This window comes from Elgaria multicarinata, chromosome 5, assembly GCF_023053635.1.
Source record: "Elgaria multicarinata webbii isolate HBS135686 ecotype San Diego chromosome 5, rElgMul1.1.pri, whole genome shotgun sequence".
In the NCBI taxonomy this organism is placed as follows: domain Eukaryota; kingdom Metazoa; phylum Chordata; class Lepidosauria; order Squamata; family Anguidae; genus Elgaria; species Elgaria multicarinata.
Genome location: NC_086175.1, coordinates 60233982 through 60252018, shown reverse-complemented (window position 1 = coordinate 60252018; position 18037 = coordinate 60233982). Strand labels below are relative to the sequence as shown.

Genomic DNA, 18037 nt, shown 5'->3' with positions numbered 1-18037 from the left:
AGGTCAGGCAAAGTATCGTGAGAGGTCGGAGAACTTCCAGGGCCCATTGCACAGCTCCTGAATGTAGAAACACCTTATGGGCAGCATGTGGAGAGACGAGCGCACATATGCGCGTAGAGAAAACGAATCTGCCAGGTGGGCTTTTGAGGCATGCATACATACGTGTGCAAAGAAAAATAAGTGGTAGGGCGGGCAGGTAGCTTGGGAGGGAGAGGCGGCAGGTCTCAACTTCAGCTAGCGACCTGCCTTGGGCCGGGCCTGGATAGGACAGTCCAGAACTAGGGATAGGATCTGACAGCACCTAACACCAATGGCCCAAATGAAATCAATGTTTTTGTTGATAGATTATCTTCTAGCTACTAAAATGAAGTTTATGATCTTGGTTCAAGTAACCTAACCCTAATTCAATCGCGTCAGCTCCAAGCAAATGGTTGCAACATTTCTGGTTTAGGGTAAACAAAAGTCCTCTATAGCAGAATCCAGATCAGCCACATTACAGCTTGAGTCTGGATCCTCACAATGTTTGTGAACCAACCACACCATAAGCACCTGCAGGCTTACTTTCTATATCTTTGCTATCACTCAAAAGATCAGTTTTACAGAACTTCTGAAGATGGTTTCACATGCTCTAAAGCCTAATATTGAAACTGATACTATTCAACAAAGGACACTATTACTGTGATTACAAAGGAATGCAATATTCATAGGAGAATTCCACAGATGCTTCCTATAAAAACACATTAAGAAGACTAATGGGTCACATCACTATTTGTCAAGCTATACATGAAAATGCTGTGACTTCAGTAAGCTTCAAATCAAGATATATAAATACATAAAATTCCTGTATGAATTCTTTCTGCAATGCATGAGAGGCCGCTACCTTGAATATTATAATTCCCTTTTAATTTAATTTTAATTTTAATGGTAACACTGAGTAATGAGTTAGCCTTTGTAAACTCCACAAACATTTAGCAGAATTCAGCATACTCCCTTATTTTTCTTATTTTCACATCTTATTTTTGAATCAAATATTCTCAAAATACTTACTGTCTCATGTCACAGAGCTGAATGAAAGCCACAGAGGTGGTAATCAGCTAATTACATATGCACATAAATAAACCCCCTCTAACTCATTCACAGAACTATCAGAATGAAAGTACTTTATCAACAGAATAAGAAATTGAAAATTGGTAGATTGTACATGAACCACACTCCAATTGCTATCAAAGCCTTAAAAAGTAGACATTCCCATTTTGGACATAATGGGGAACAGAGCCGCTGAAGAGCCAAAGCCAGTATAGGAAGGAAGCAGGACTGTACAAGGCTTGACACTCATTCCTGGTTTATTAAAGCATAGTTTAGTAAGCTGGGATCGCTACATACAAACTTGCTCTGTGTCTAAAGGGCTTTGGGAGGGTGGAGCACGACATTACATTTTTAAAAAACATTTCTGTATACTTTCTACTATTTTTATTACTATCTTTAAATAACAATTTAGTATAAGCATTTAAGGCTGAAATCTTATTCGCACATGGGGTAAGCTCCAATGAATGCAGAATGCAATGAATGCAGAAGGCCTTACTTATGAGTAAATCTACATAGGATTTCTCTGTACATTAGGTCAAAATTTTGTAAACTGCACTTTACGAGGAAGCATTACATATTTTACTACATATTTTAACAAGTATTTCCTTTCTCTCAAGGAATAGTTCTTTTATTTATAGTTCTTTTATTTATAGTTTTAAATAAAGGTTCTATTACACCACATTCGTGAGCCTATTATTTTGGTTAAGTTGCTTCCACTAAGCCTTTCTGCAATAAAGCTCAGGGATTAGAAATCAGAAGTTAGAATTAAGTAAGTAAAGCTTAGATTTCTCAACAATAATATTTAGTTAGTATTCTCAGTTAGTATTCTCAGCCTGTTGCTCCAAGGTAATAAAGTAATAGAACAGACAGTTAGTGTTATAAGATATATTGAGCATCTGTAATCAGAATTGCCAACTTAATAAGATCTAACAATTAGCCCTGAAGATCCTGACGTCAAAAGAAGAGTAATTTCTTAAATTTCTTAAAATGATACATCCCTTAGGGAATATTGTTGTTTTTATAAATACAGTTTCATAAGCATGTTGGAACAAACACATAAATTTGTGGTGGGGAATATGTAGCCTTCCAGATGCCATAACTCCCATCAGCTCTAGCCAGCATAGTCAATGAGGAGGGATTATCGAAGCTGCAGCCCAACAACATCTGGACGGCCACACATTCACTGGCATAAAGGAACCACAGGATCCGAGATATTTATTTGCAACATTTATATACCACTCTGCATTCAGAATTTCAGAGCAGTGGACAAAATAAAATAGAAAACAGAATAAAAAAGAAACAAAGTATAAAATAAACAGCAGCTGGTCATTAAGGGAAGGCTTCCTGGAATAGCAACATTTTCAGGAGGCACCGGAAGGAATATGAAGTTGGTGCCTGCCTGATCTCCAGAGGCAAGGGATTCCATAGGAGGGAGCTCACCACACTGAAGGCTCTTCCCCTGGTGGACTCCAATCGGGCGATAGGTCTATGTGGAACCACCAGAAGCATGCCTTTGGATGACTTCAGTGACTGGGCAGATCCCAAGTTGTTTAGGGTTTTGTACACAAGAACCTTAACCTGGCCCAGTAGCGAATAGGCAGCCCGTGCAGTTCCTTCAACAAAGGAGTTACATGCTGAAAAGGGGCAGCTCCGGACAATTTATTATTATTATTATTATTTATTTATATAGCACCATCGATGTACATGGTGCTGTACAGAGTAAAACAATAAATAGCAAGACCCTGCCGCATAGGCTTACATTCTAATTATTATTATTATTATTATTTATTTATATAGCACCATCAGTGTACTAATAAAACCATAATAAAACAATAAGGAGGGGAAGAGAATGCACTGAACAGGCAGTATAAAAGTCAGAACAAAATCAAGTTTTAAAAGCTTTAGGAAAAAGAAAAGTTTTTAGCTGAGCTTTAAAAGCTGCGATTTAAAAGCAGCATTCTGCACTAGCTCCAGCTTCAGGAGCAGCTTTAACGGCAACCCTACATAAGAGTGCATTGCAGTAATCTAATCTTGAGATGACTAATGCCTATACCACCATGGCCAAGCTATCCCTGTCTGGGAGAGGTTGAAGCTGGCGAACCAGGCGAAGCTGGACAAGGGACTCGGAGCTGCAGCAGCCGCTTGAGCCTCCAGCAACAGAGATGGATCTAAGAGTACCCCCAAACTATAAACCTGATCTTTCAGAAGGAGTGCAACCCCATCCAGAACAGGTAATAAGCCTATCTCCCAGACTTGGGAACCACTCACCCACAGGGCTTCCATCTTACCAGGATTCAGTTTCAGTTTATTGCCCCTCATCCAGCCCATTTCTGAGTCTAGACACCAGTCCAGGACCTGCACAGCCTCACCTGATTCAATTGTCACAGGGATATAGAGCTGCGTGTTATCAACATACTGATGGCACTTAGCTCTATATCCCCTAATGACCGCTCCCAGCGGCTTCATATAGTTGTTAAATAATATTGCAGACAAGATGGTACCTTGCAGCACCCCATAGCTCAATTGCCAAGGGGCTGAGGAATGGTCACCCAATGCTATTCTCTGAAAATGGCCCCATAGGTAAGAATAGGAAGCACTGTAACACAGTGCCTCCAATGTCCATCCCACGGAGTCTATCCAGGAGGATGCCATGTTCGATGGTATCAAAAGCCAATGAGAGATCCGAAAGAATTAACAGGGTTGCACTCCCCCTGTCCCCTGCACTAACTCTCCCTCCTCCTGCACTAACAACAGCATCAAGTTCGCTGCATAGATAAGCAATTTTATCCTCAAAGTGCGATGCAAAAAGATAATTAAAATGAATATATCTTAGCATACTCCTCAATACCAGAAGAATGCATTAATTGTAGTGAACTTCTCCATATCTATCAGGATGCCACAGGAATTTTAACCCTAATACCAGCCATCCTTTCTCAATATATGCTAGTATTAATACAAATTTAATAAAAACGTAATTGAAAAAAAATGGCAGGACATTTACTTATTAACTACAATTTTACCTACCACTTTTCCAGTCTTGTGAGGTAGATTAGGCTGAGAGATAATCACCTGCCAAACACTATACTATGGTCATTGTAGCTAAGTGAAGATTTGAACCTGGGCTTCCCACATACAGTCCCAACTTCTACCCATTATATCACAATTCATCTTTAAAAATAAGTGAAAATATTGATTATTAATCAGATTTTACATGCTTGGTAAAGTCCTATCCAGGCCATTTATTATAGCATGAAATAATAGATGACCTTCATGCTAACAACTGGTGTATAATGTAGAAATGTGTGCACAAAGACATGCTACAGTTACTTTGATACTTCAACATTCCAGTAGTTATATGTCATTGTTACACTGCGGTCATCAACATAGTTATCGTTCCTGACCAAAGAATTTACTGCTGTATTAACTTGTGTTCCCCATGTGCAAATTTTCTTCTTGAACTGTGGTGGCAGGCCAAATGCTTGAAATAAAGACACAGATTGCAATCTTGCACCCAATTAGGCTGCGCAGATCTTCAGCCACAGGCTGCATCTGCAAACCCTTCAAAAATGTAAAAGGCTAACGGCCATTTATGCTACAGATCAAGAAATAGCTCATTGTTAATGAAGTTGGCTTTTTAACATGCACCTAAGAACAATATAAACTACTATGATACCTATAAACATGCAATATAATCACAGTGCTATGAACTAACAGTAAGATGAAATATCTAAAACTTATTACAGCTTCCACATTAAAAAATACTTTGTTAAGCACAATAATATTATGATAGCCAATATACTTTTCTTTAAAACCATTGTCTACTTCCTATGTTATAAGTGGCTCCTTTGGATTCCGCATGGCCATTTTCCTCTTAAAGTTTCAGAAATAAAAATGCTCCTGTTAACATGGGAACAGCTAATCACTATATACATTCAATTAACAGGTTCAGGTGACACACTTGTTGTGGGTTAAAGACACACCAAGGGTTATGTGAGAGTTGTTTAACCCTTGTTTAACATGCACTTATCAGGTTCACACAACACAACCACCCCTGAGCAGAAGCGGCATATTTAAAATAGCATTCACACATTCCCCTCACATGTACCAGAACCTAACAGTTGGTTAAATAACCCATGATGAGCCATTATGTTGTAAGAACAGCCCCCATGACTAGAAACTGGAGCAAGCTTCTACACTCTCCCAAGCAAAACAAGCAGAGAGTGTCCATATGAGGGTGGCAGCTCGCTATCATCACGGACACATTTTCTAAAAAGGCGCCTTAAGGGCTACACTCCCTCAGACGAAAGATGTGACAGCAAAGATCACACAAAAATAAAAGCAAAACGAAGGAAATGGTTATGAAACATAGAAATACGACTGAAAGAGAAAGATACAAAAAAAATCTCAGCAATTTCAGTTCACAAATATTGTCTGATGACAAGAACATTCCCAACGAAGCAACTGCAGCGGAAGAAGAACTGATGGAATAGAACCCACTGGAGCATGCATAGTAGGATTCAGGAGAGTTCCCACCAAAACATTCTCAGCTATGGAAGTTTCCCGAATCAAGTCTCCGAGTAGGAACAGAGCCCATATGTGTGTTGAACAGAGACCACGGAAGAACAGCACCAGTGACTAGACTCTATTTGAAGAACAAAGTCCTGAAATTCGCCTTACCCAACATAAACAAGAAACCGTATACCACAAGACATAATTTAGCATTGCAAGTTCAAGAAATCAATTACTTTTCAGTATACATACAGTACAACCTAAAACAGATAAGATGTCAATTAATCATATTATGTATTTGTTTTACACATTTCATCTATGACTCCTTCATCACAGCTCTTGTCAAAATTACTTAATTAAGTTTGGTGGGCAGGTGGGCATTCTGCCCTTCCCATTGGGGCTGAAACTAGGAACTTGATCATCAATTATTATCCTGTGTGGTCAGAAACAAGACCTGGTTGAGTTCCTAGCCCCAGGCTCTAGTTGCTAGAGTCTAGCAGCTGTTGCTTCTACTCCTTGTCCTCTCCCTTTATTATGCCCATGCCCTTTTCACCCCATAAAATCCCCATAGCTGGGTTGAATTGATTTGAACTGCCAAGAGAAGCTGGCATGGGAAGTATCATACCCCTCCCCATATTCTGCCAATCACATAGGTTACTGAAAAGCAGCTATCAAGCAGCAACCAATGTGCATCTAATGCACAAATCAGCTTTTACCACCGTGCAGCATTACTACTACTGTTTTTACCAGTTGCTGGTAAAAACCATTTGCCCAGTGACAGACATACAACCTGAACTGAAGTTATTCACATCCCTTTCAACCAATATTACCTAGTCATGTAAAATCCTAAATTCAATTCTAGAAAATTAAATTAAAAGCAGCATCCAGGAATTTATTTTTTCCAGTCCTTTATTTTTTCGAGTCCTGCCAAATATGAACTTATTCAACATTATTTTTAAAAAGACAGTGCAGAGAACATAGCTGAGTTATCCTTGCTTTCCCCTCCAATTATTTTGGCTCTATTTCCCCCATTTGTATTATATATGTATTATACATTATATATTTCAGGCTGCTTAGTTGCTTTGTGAATTATATAAACATGTATGTATACACACACACACAGAGGATATCTGAAGCTTATAAAAGAGTCATTCTGGTATCTTAAGTTGATGTTATTGCCTCTAATCAAAATGCTTTATCAAAACAATTAGCTCTGAAGAAACAACTAACAATTCAACTAAGTATTAACACATTAAAGCCTAATATTCCAACAAGAACTCCTGCTTAACATCAGGCAGCCAAACTCACGCCTCACTAGAAATGAAATCTTGAAAAACTGTGTATCATTGGACCAAAAGACTCCTATCATACAGCATAAATAAAAGAAATACAGAAGAGAGAACCATGACATGAAGTTCTGTGAACTAGGGACTATTAATAAACTATTAGGACCAACTGTTCTCAATATATATACAAGAGAGAGAGAGAAACGACAGAACAGATGGACACAAAATATAGGACTTCACTTAACAGGGAAAAGGCCAGGGACAAATACCAAGTTAGTACTGATACCTGATAATTGTGATAATCTACTATCACGCATGCCTTACATGCTCCGCCTCCCTCCAATAAATGAAGTTGCCGGTCTTGGCAAAGAGTCATTTCCTCATGATGAAGACTGAGCCAATGCAGCATTGCTAGTTCATTTCACAAATAGCCAGCTACATACAATGCCAACTGTGTTCTCAGGATCTAGGAAAACACTTTGTGATCGAATACCAAATGTCCTTAAGGAGAAAAAAATACTTAAACAGGCATGAACAAAATGACAGCCATGCTTTACGTTAAAGCTTAGATCAGTAAAACTGATTCTAAAGCATGAATCTAAGTAAAAAGAAAGAAAGAAAGAAAGAAAGAAAGAAAGAAAGAAAGAAAGAAAGACGTACAACACAAAAATGGAAATAACTGTTAAGAAGGATAAGATCAGAACACATTACAGGGAACTCCAGAATACCAGGCAAGAAAAAGAAAAGAAAAAATGAACGGTTGTAGCTAGAAAAAGAAGAACTATGATACTCAATAATACCGTTTTAGATGGAAATATTTTAGTACCAAATCCTGTTCCATTCTAGTAAAGCATTTTGGGCTACTTACTTCCCAGTGCTATTAAGAGGACTAGGCTATTACCATGCTAAATTCCATGGAAATCAATACTACAGAGAGCTTCGGCTGTGGGGCGGTATATAAATGTAATTAAATAAATAAATAAATAAATAAAATACGTCCATCCATATAAAAAGACTTCCTCCTCCAATACAGCGATACGCATATTAACAGTCCTCAGCACTGTAAACAGGAAGTGTAAACCTGGGTCTTCTTTCTAACAACTTACAAAATCGGATACTTTGGATAGGTGTCATTGTATTATTCAGTGCAATTGAAAACACATATGAAGAGCATGCAAAAAACCAAAAGTGGTAAAAATTGGCACTGTCCATTAATCAGACCAGATTACATTTTTTTAAATTATTTAAATTTATATCCCATTTTCCAGAGAGGTGTTAAACCAGTGAATATAAAATGTAATACCATCAAAGCAATAATAACTTATAACAATAAAACAGCACAATAATAAAATGTTAGTCAGCTGTAAAACTGCACACTCTAAGGTGCAATACAGACCATAGCTCTCTGGGTCATACTTCAAAGAAAGCCTAGATGAAGAGATGGACCTTAGGAAGACAGATGTCTAAACATCAGCACTGTGCGGGCCTGTCTAATGACAACTGATAACACATTTGAGAGGATGGATGCTGCGACACTAAACACTTTACTGCAAATTTTTCAGAGACGAACCTCAGATGTATGCAGCACCATCAGAAGCGCTCCTTCTGATGATCGCAAAGACCAGACAAGGACATAAGGGGTAAGGCACTCCCTAAGGTAACCTGGTCTCGTTTAGGGTAAGATTTGTTAACAACACCCTAAACTTTTCCCAGTAGCTTATTGGCAGTCAGTGCAGTTCTTTTAGCAAATGTGTATCAACATATTGGAAAGAGGTCCCTGTTAGCAGTTTCACTGGTGCATTCTGCACTAGCTGTAGCTTCTAGACTAAGAAGACCCACATGGAGCACACTACAATAATCCAATCTTTAAGCCAATGCCTGAACCACCATGATTAACTTATCACAATCCAGGAATGGCCACAGCTGGCATACCAGCCAAAGTTGGTAAAAGGCACTCCTAGGCCACTTGAGCATCCAATGACAGAGATGAATCTATAAGTATCCTCCCAGGATAGTGCAACCCCATCTAGAACAGACAACTGACCTAATCCCCAGACCTGTGACCCACCTGCTCATCTTGCTAGGATTCAAAGTCAGTTTATTAGCACATCCAGTCCAGTCCAAGAACCAGTCTAGAACCTGCACGGTCACACCTGGTTCACAAGTTACAGAGAAACAGCTGGGTGCCATCTGCATACAGATGAAACTCCACTCCAAATACCCAAATGATTGCTCCCAGTGACTTCATATAGATATTGAGCAGCAATGAGCATAAAATAGCACCCCGGAGCACCCCAAAGCACAAATGCTGGGTGCCCCCAATGCACTTCACTAATACCACTCTCTGAGACTGACCCCATAGGTAAGAATCCTGAGATAAAGTTCCCCCTATACCCAACCCACAGAGACAATCTAAGAGGATATCATGGTCAATGGTATAAAAAGCCACAGAGAGTTAGAGTAAGCGGAGGAAGGTTGTACTCTCTCCATTCTTCTCATGATAAAGGTCATCCGACAGGGTGACCAAAGATGATTCTAAAACCAGGCCTGAAACCAGACTGGGAAACTACTGAAGGACAGGTTTCTTTCCTATTTAGTATCTGGTTTTGCCCCTTCAGTCACCACTTTCAACCAGACAAACCACAAAACTTCGTTATAACGACATACATCACTTTGGGAATCTATAGAGGTACAGCCTAAGAAATTGGCGGGGGGAGCAGTGTTGAGATTAGGATCTGCTGCATAGTTTGACTCCTAAGTCAGTCACTCAGTTCAATTGAAGAGTAGCCATGTCAAACTGGGAAGCTGTCTAAGTCTAGGCAGATCTCGAGCCAAAGAAAGCAGCATATCCAAGCTGGGTAGTAGATAACTAAGGATAAACTGAAGATGTTTTCATTCAGATCTGAAGATGACAAGAAAGACAGATCTGTCACTTTCTTTGCTGGGCTTGTCCTACAATAGGTAACTCCTAAATAGCAGTTTGGCTCTGTCAATTTGTTTCTTCACTTCACTGCCTGGGTAATGTAAGTCTTCAAGATGCCTAATGAAAACTCCTTCAGGCGTACAGTCCCTGTTGAAAGGACTGGAGCTAATGCAATTGAATTGCAGGGTTTGGTTGTAGACAACAGGATGGTGTGTTGTGCTTTGGATGATAATTGGGAACATGTATAAGTGTGCATCAACTTCTATAGACTAACATCCCAGACAGATGGATAAGAAGTCAGGAACGTTATTCCTGATGATACCACTGTACACCTACCTACTTCCAGCTACCACAATGCATCTTTTAATCCACCTTCTACAACTTCTCTTGGGACTACTTGTTATAAATAGCAAACAAAGTGATAAGGCTGATTTGGAGATCATTTCTGGATGCACATCAGGGCTCATGCAACTGAATATTCCTCTGTATTAAAGAAAAAAACACCCCAACCATACCTACCTCCATACAGAAAACAAGTTGCTGAAAAGGCAGCAAATCTTCCTCCAACATCTAATTTTTTTATTCTGCAAGGATTTAATTTTTTTGTATGGAATGAACATTCAATCAATCATGTTACCTTATGCTTGAAATGGTACAGCCCAGACACAAGTTAACTACTTCATCCACTATTCAAAGTTCTATAAATTATTATTTTTTTAAAGTAAAATGTTTCTCACAGGTCTTGCTTTGTCTTACCCTAATTGTATACATTAACTGTTTAGCAGGTTTTTTTCTATTGAATTAATCAAAAATAAATTCTCAGTGAAGCTCATGTTTATGATGTACCACAGTACATGAAATCTGTGATCCTTCACAGAAATAGAAAATTAAATGTAATTAATACGAACATTTTGTGACCAGAAGTATCTTAATTCTGTTAATGAACACAAGATCTCTATCGCCATCTAGTGAAGAAACCGAATAATTATCAGACTACTACTATACAAATGAGCATCCATTGAAACAAAACATACACCAGTTTATTTAGCTTTGGATTTTCTGCTAAGAGCAAACTTATGCCCATTTTTTATTTTTATTTTTATTATTCTGTGCTATCAAGTTGTTGAAAGATTAAGCAGGTCTGAAACAAGCTTCTGAATGGAAGAATGGAAACTATTCTATTCCGAATCTCTCACTTTCAGACTAAAAAAAAGTTTCACTAGACATGGCAAAATTTTCCTATGATAACAGTAGAAACAGTCATGTAAAAATAAATGCTTCCGATGTCTTTTTTTTTTTTTTTTGCCTAACAGATAACTTCCCAAAATATAACAAAATTAAGTGACCCTAATATGATTTAGAAGATTAGTCAAATATGAGATGAGTGAATTGAAACCTCACTCCATCTATCTGCAAGCCTCATCCCTACCAGTAGAATATTTGGCAATAGTATCATGCTTTTTTCGTATAGGGCCTGAGCTGAGCTGTAAACAATCCCCCTCATCTCATCTCACTCTGTCCCACTTGGCCTTGCAAACTTGTATCAAGTTTTCCTTAACTTTAGAAACTATGGATTGTCTTAATTATCCTTATACTTTTCCCTTCAACATTAATCCAGCTTTCCTGTACCTTACTAAGTCTGAATTAAATTCAGAATCAATGCCAAACTACCATTTACCATCAACTTAAACTCCAGTCCCTGGGAAACTTAAAAAAACACCACCCAATATTGACTAAAATTACTTGTGTTACCCTTACCGTAGTAATTCCCAAACTTATGTGCCATGACAGAATTGCAGGTGTGATTCAAGACATTAATTAAAAGGCTCCTATGAGCCCAAAATACCAATCCACAGAAGAGGCTAACAGCGGTATCGCTATGTGGTTCATTGCTCTGGCCCTAGCTTGACAGGGATCATGTAAATCTGTTGTCTCTCACTCCCATTGAAACCTGGATTTGTAACCAATTTGAAAACCAAGGTTAAGAGGAAGTTGGTTAACATTAAGAATAATTAAGATTGAAAACATAATACTTAAACATGGTTAAAGCCACTAAAGCAGGGGTAGGAATTAGGTTAGAGACCAGGTGCTCTTATTCAGCAAGGAAAAACTTGATTTTTGGCAATCAATAGTGACATATTGGTACATTGAAGAGCAAAGGTGAAGCTTCAGTTTTTCCACTCTAACGGGATACACAAGTCATTATGGCCAAATTTAAGTGAGACTACTCACATGCTCAAGATCTGTGCTTGATTTATTGGTGTTAGTTTATTAGATTTGGCAGCACAGCAATTACATCTAACTACATCAAACCCAATGTTCCCTACGGATTTCATGACAGTTCAGTCTGTGATAGCCAATATATCTACCACTTGCTATCCCCCATTAGATGATCTTATAGCATATTTCATCACTGCCTACACCAGAGGGGGCTATCTAGTCTTGCTAGATCTTCTTTTAAAATAAATAAATAAATAAATTCATCACAATACACTGCTGTGTTTTAGATTCATAACAGAAACATAGATTTCTTGACACATAACTAACTAGATGATGTCAAGTATGCACACTTACTTAAGAAGAGCCTTGCTGGATCTGACCAGGCTCCAACTATACAGCGTTCTTCACAAGAACCACAGGTTCCAGTAGGTCATCCACCAGAAACTAGCCAGGAGCATACCACAAACTAACTTCCTACCCCTGTCTACTGTATATTTTAGTCAGTTATAACATTTATGGGAATACAGGAGAACTCCTACTGGATCAATCCAAAAGAGCTACTCTGCTGGATAAGACCATAAATTCATCAAGTCCAGCACCCTGTTTCCCCAGAGTGGTCAACCCCATGCCTATAGGAAGGCCAGAAGCCGGACATGAAGGAAATCACCTTCTCACACTGTCAGTATTGCGAGGCCTACGGCCTCTGAAAATCTGAGGCCTGCATACTGGTATCATGGCTTGTAGCCTCTGAGATACTTTTTTCTACACAAATATTTGTCTAATCTCTTTTGAAAGACATCTAAGATAGTGGCCATCTTGTAGCAGCAAATGTTAACAAATGTGTTGTGTGAAGTACTTCCTTTTCTCTGTACTGACTCTCCCACCAATCAGTTGCATTACAGTATTATGGTTGGTCTCAATGTTAATAATGTTAACAACCATTAAATCATTTAGGCTATTTTAAAGACATGAAACAGTCAACAAAAACCTATAAATACTGAAACACTTATAGAAGTAGTACTTTGCAACTGAACATTACTCATTGAATGGAAGGCTGCCATCTGCTTCACTGCCCTTCCCCAAAATGAACACAATATTGATTACCAATGACTCACCTCTCTGCCTTTGAAAGTCACCAAAGCTGCAAGAGGCTTTGCATAGAATCTGCTGTAGGAAAACCCCAGGCATCCATACATGCTATTAGCTGTAAGCTTCAAAGCCTTCTGCCTGATATCATACTGAAAAGAAACAAAAACGATCACAACCAGCAGTAAAACAAACAAACAAAAGAACAAATATATTGTCATTTCTAAGTGAGAAAAAGCTAGGTTTAATTGATGCTTCGGAAGGAAAAAAGGCCCAACGAAAATAGTATACATCTGAACTTGAAAATGTATCTTGAAATATATTTGTTTTATGATTCCCATTTCTATCCTGCCTTCTACATATAGCACTCAAAGATTAAACCATAAACCATTTTGGCAGATACCCATAAATGCCAAACGTTCTAATGCTGTTAATCTCACTGACAAAAATCTTGTCAGGTTTTTTTCCCCTTCTCAGTCAAGAATCTGTGTCATTGAGTCCTCGTTGGCCGTTTTTGGGGTTCCTTCCCGATAGAAAGACAGGCAAATTTACCCAATGTAATATTCTGTTTTAAGTTCTACTGAACATCTTGCTATCCTTGCTTTTATGTGTTTATCTTATTATGGATCATGGCTGAGCTTGTAAACTGTTAAGAACGTAAGACGAGCTGTGGTGGATCAGACCAAAGGCCCATCTACTCCAGCATTCTGTTCTCACAGTGCCCAATCAAATGCCCATGAGAAGCCCACAAGCACAATATTAGCGCAACTGTACCTTCCTGCTCGTGTTCCTAGAAATTGGTATCATATACGTAGCCATCATGACTAGTAGCCATTGATAGCCTTTATCCCCATGAATTTGCCTTTTAAAGCCATCCTAGTTGGTCACCATCACTATCACTTTATTTATTTATTTATTACATTTTTATACTGCCCAATAGCCGAAGCTTTCTGGACGGTTCACAAAAATTAAAACTTACAATTGTGAATTCCATAGTTTAACGATGTGCTGTGTGAAGTACATCCTTTTATCTACCCTGAATCTCCCACCATTCAGATTCATTGAATGATTGCAGGGTCTAATATTACGAGTGAGGGAGAAACTTCTCCCTATGCATTATCTTCACACTATGTGCAATTTTATACACCTATCATGTCCCATTACGCACCATTTTTCTAAGCTAAACAGCCCCAAGCACTATAAGCTTTCCTCACAGGGGAGCTACTCCAGCTCCTTGAACATTTTGGTTGCCCATTTCTGCACAATTTCCATTGCTTCAGTATCCTTTTCGAGGCACAGTGACCAGAACTATAAACAGTTTTCCATGTGTGGTTTTATGTTCAATTCCTTTCCTAATGATTCTCAATATGGAATTAATTTGCAATGAAAAATCCTTATCATGTTCTAGTACCACCTCCCACTATTAAAGCAAATATTCAATTCTACATTCAAAGTAAGACAGTCAGGAAAGCGATACAATGAAGTAAAAATGCCTTTCTTTTAGATATACCTGTAAGTAGAGGTCAGAATTTAAGTCTGGCTGTTTCATCAACTGCTTCACTTGACGCCTTCGCTCAACTAGCTTCCTGATTTCTTTAGGTAAGATTCCCATTTCTAGAGCTGAATCTGGTAATTCAGGAATTTCTTCTAGTTCTCCATCCTGTAAAATGTATAATGAGTTTGACATGATAATGCTACCAGAATAATTTAGTTTCTAAAGTTACTGTTGCTCAATACTCAGACTGTCGTATGAACAACTCTAGCTGGGGCTGTTCCACTGGGCCCTAAATCAAAAGATCTTAATGGAGTAGAAGACAATCTACCTATGTCAGGAAACCATGCCCACCAGGGACATCAGAAGGAGCTCTCCTCTCCAGAGGAATTCCCCCACGTGATCTCCAGATTAAGATCTCCCATAAGAGCTACCAATACTATGTTCATTGTATAATGAAACGGGCTCATCCAGGAATACCTGGAGCTGATGCCCAACCATGTGCACACCGACCTCCTCCAAAAAAGGAGACATTCAAAAGTGGCCTATAATTAACTTGGCCATCACTACACAGTGCTGATGTCGTGATTAAGGGTGTGTTCACCATTTCCCTTAGGTAAAGACCATGCCCCATGCCCAACCATCAAGGGACTCCAGACGTCAGTCTCTTCCAGTCAACATGCACCAGCCAGGAGAAGCAAGGGATCAATCTGGCCAGAGAACCCCAGAGGCCCAAGCAACTCATAAGCATGCATGAGGACCACTGGCTGAAACAGAACCAAATAATCTCAGGTGCTACACACACCCAGATATGAATTTGTTTTTGCTATCCAATCTGGACTAGCTGTGACTGACTGGATCAGCAAAGTACCTGTTTGATGCTAATACGGAATTAGTATAACTTAAGCAACTAAAGAAATGGGTGTAGTGGATCAACCATGTAAAAATACTTTTAGGATTGGAACACTGCAAGAACAGAAGATAGAAAAAAATAAATTCAAAAGGCAAGACTAATTTAAGTGTGTATGGAGAAAAGGAACAACCTAAACATACAAGGAAACACACAGGTCTTCATGTTCACTCAGAATTGCTTGTGTGTGTCACCAAAATATATGCTACTGCTAAAGTTAGTTTTACTACACTCCACCTCTGAGTGGAACCAATTTGATTTTATGAACTGATGCATAGTTAATAGAATTGTTTTTCATCAACTATGAACAGGATAACAAGTAATACACTGAAAAGACAGTAGGAATGTCTAGGGAAGATTCCAATGTATTCTTGAATGTGAACATACAATCCTATTCAACAATCAAATATTAAAAGCTACTATCAAATTAAACAAACACACACCTCTGTCTTTTTGCGCACATTGGAAGATACTCTGTCAACTGTTGTAAAACAGATATTAAACTCTTGGATAATTGAAGGGTACAAGCTATTGAAGTCTAGAAGCAAAATGAACTTGTCATAAAAACCTGAAATAAAAGAGACATACTTTAAGTTACAATGGATAACTATACAGAGGATATGGCAAGACAAATACTTTATAGTACAATATGAAAGAACAGCAGAATGAGGTGATGGGAGAGAGTCTGAGGTTTCTGCAACATTGACCTCACTGAGGGTAGAGGGCTGAAGTTGGATTCCTATCTTAAACTGGATTTTACATTGATTCAAAAGTACTTGGATTATTACAAAATCAAGGTATGTCCATATGATTCAATCAATATTTAGATCTGGAAAATAGTACTATTTGAAAACACTGTCAGGCATGTCAGAAGTGGAACGATCCAACCCTGTTAACTCTCCAGGGATGAACAGATAGCTTCTTTGTTTCTCTGGGATACTTGAGTACAGTTGTCACCACAAAAAGGAGACACTGGAAGAAACTTCAAGCTTCCACTTATCAGCAGTAGTAGGGATGGGTTTTTTTAAGGCATGTAGGCACCTCAGATCATCACCTAAGAGTATGTTATAAATCTATTAGCTTTTTGTCTTTGCATACCCACCTATACATTTTTACTAAAATTCCTGCTAACTTTTTGGGGAGGTGTATTCCATCTCCTAAATGGACAGGATTTGTTTTAATGTAGTTTAGTTTGTCTGGATCACCTTTCCTATCCAATATTTAATCTACTATTCCAAGAAATAAAACTGTCAGGACTTACCAATTTTTGGATCCAAAACTAAACCTCCAGAATATGCTGCCTTTTTTCTCCCCATCTTTGATTTATTCTGATCACCTTCAAAATCTTCTTCTTCTTCCAGCTATAACAAGACATAAAATGAGGACAAAATTAAAGCTCTAATTGTACATTATTATTTATAAAAACTTGAGGAGGGGAATGAAAGTTGGTGACTATGATTACTATAGTCACCATATAGTTATTTTCATATAGTTAATATGAAAATAACATATTCAAAAGAGGATTTTTTTAAAAATGAATTATTTGGATAAAGGACACCTATAAGATAAAAATTGTGTGGTTAATCAGATGAACATAAACGTGAGTATCAGTTTAGATCTAGCACACTGCCCAGCATAATTTAAAGAAAATAATTAACCATGTACTTTGATACTTAACATATTCAGACTATATATAAGCTATGCAGTGCAACCACTGTGTTCAATAAGCCACACACTCAGGTAAGTAATTCAATGCACACATACTGAGAGTAACCCCTACTGAGCAAAGTAGGGTCTAAAGGAACATACATAGAATCGCACTGTAGATCTCTAAAATGCTGAAAGAGTTGGGGGACTACAAGGTCTTGGGAAGTGGTAAGATAAAGACACTCTGGATGGTGGTAAAAATTATGTGTAATCCATCCCTTTAATCTTGAGGTATTTTTAAAAGTGCAGTACTGAATAACATACTAAATATTACATAAAATGTAATAAATAAATAAATAAATAAACGTGCATCTAACATAGCAGTAGCAGCAAAAATGAATTGCTCTTGAAAGTGAGTGGAAGACACTTCCACTCATGGACAGGGGCAGGGTTGATTTTCACTGATGCCCTTTTCATGTTGCAGCCTCTGGGCATTCTGCTATGCTATTCTGGAGGGTCCTCCAGCCCTGATAAGTTTATCTGAGGGCCAGGGGGCTGCAGAGAAAAGGGGAGGCAGAAAAGCTCTGTTCCATTCACAGCAGTGAAGTTAGGATCCAATCCATAGGAAGAATTATTAATTAAATTATGGCAATGTATCAGTATGTCAGCTTCACAATAAGCTCCATTACAAGAGGGGAGAACACCATGCAACTCTTTTCATGAAAGACAGGCCTTATGATTGGAACACTAGGGTCATCGGCAGTGTCTGTTTACTCATGTAATTCTATGGCATGGATTCAAAGAGATAGCCCTGCATGAGCAGAAGCCACTTTTATTCACAGACATGAATGGGGTGGGGATAACACCAATCCCACACC

General features: G+C 38.4%; 1 protein-coding gene and 1 non-coding gene across 2 annotated transcripts in view; both read right to left on the bottom strand.

Moving 5' to 3' along the window:
• Positions 1 to 18037, bottom strand: part of POLA1 (DNA polymerase alpha 1, catalytic subunit) — a 244401-nt gene that overhangs the window by 187151 nt on the left and 39213 nt on the right. The window contains exons 23-26 of the mRNA XM_063126490.1: positions 16774 to 16873; positions 15956 to 16080; positions 14621 to 14770; positions 13140 to 13262 (exon numbers count right to left, since the gene is read on the bottom strand). Of these exons, the coding sequence (XP_062982560.1) occupies positions 13140 to 13262; positions 14621 to 14770; positions 15956 to 16080; positions 16774 to 16873 (498 nt within the window). The remainder of the gene's footprint in view (positions 1 to 13139; positions 13263 to 14620; positions 14771 to 15955; positions 16081 to 16773; positions 16874 to 18037) is intronic.
• On the bottom strand, positions 16375 to 16507 carry LOC134399805 (small Cajal body-specific RNA 24). The gene has a single exon (XR_010025516.1). It is a non-coding gene; the product is annotated as a small Cajal body-specific RNA 24 (non-coding RNA).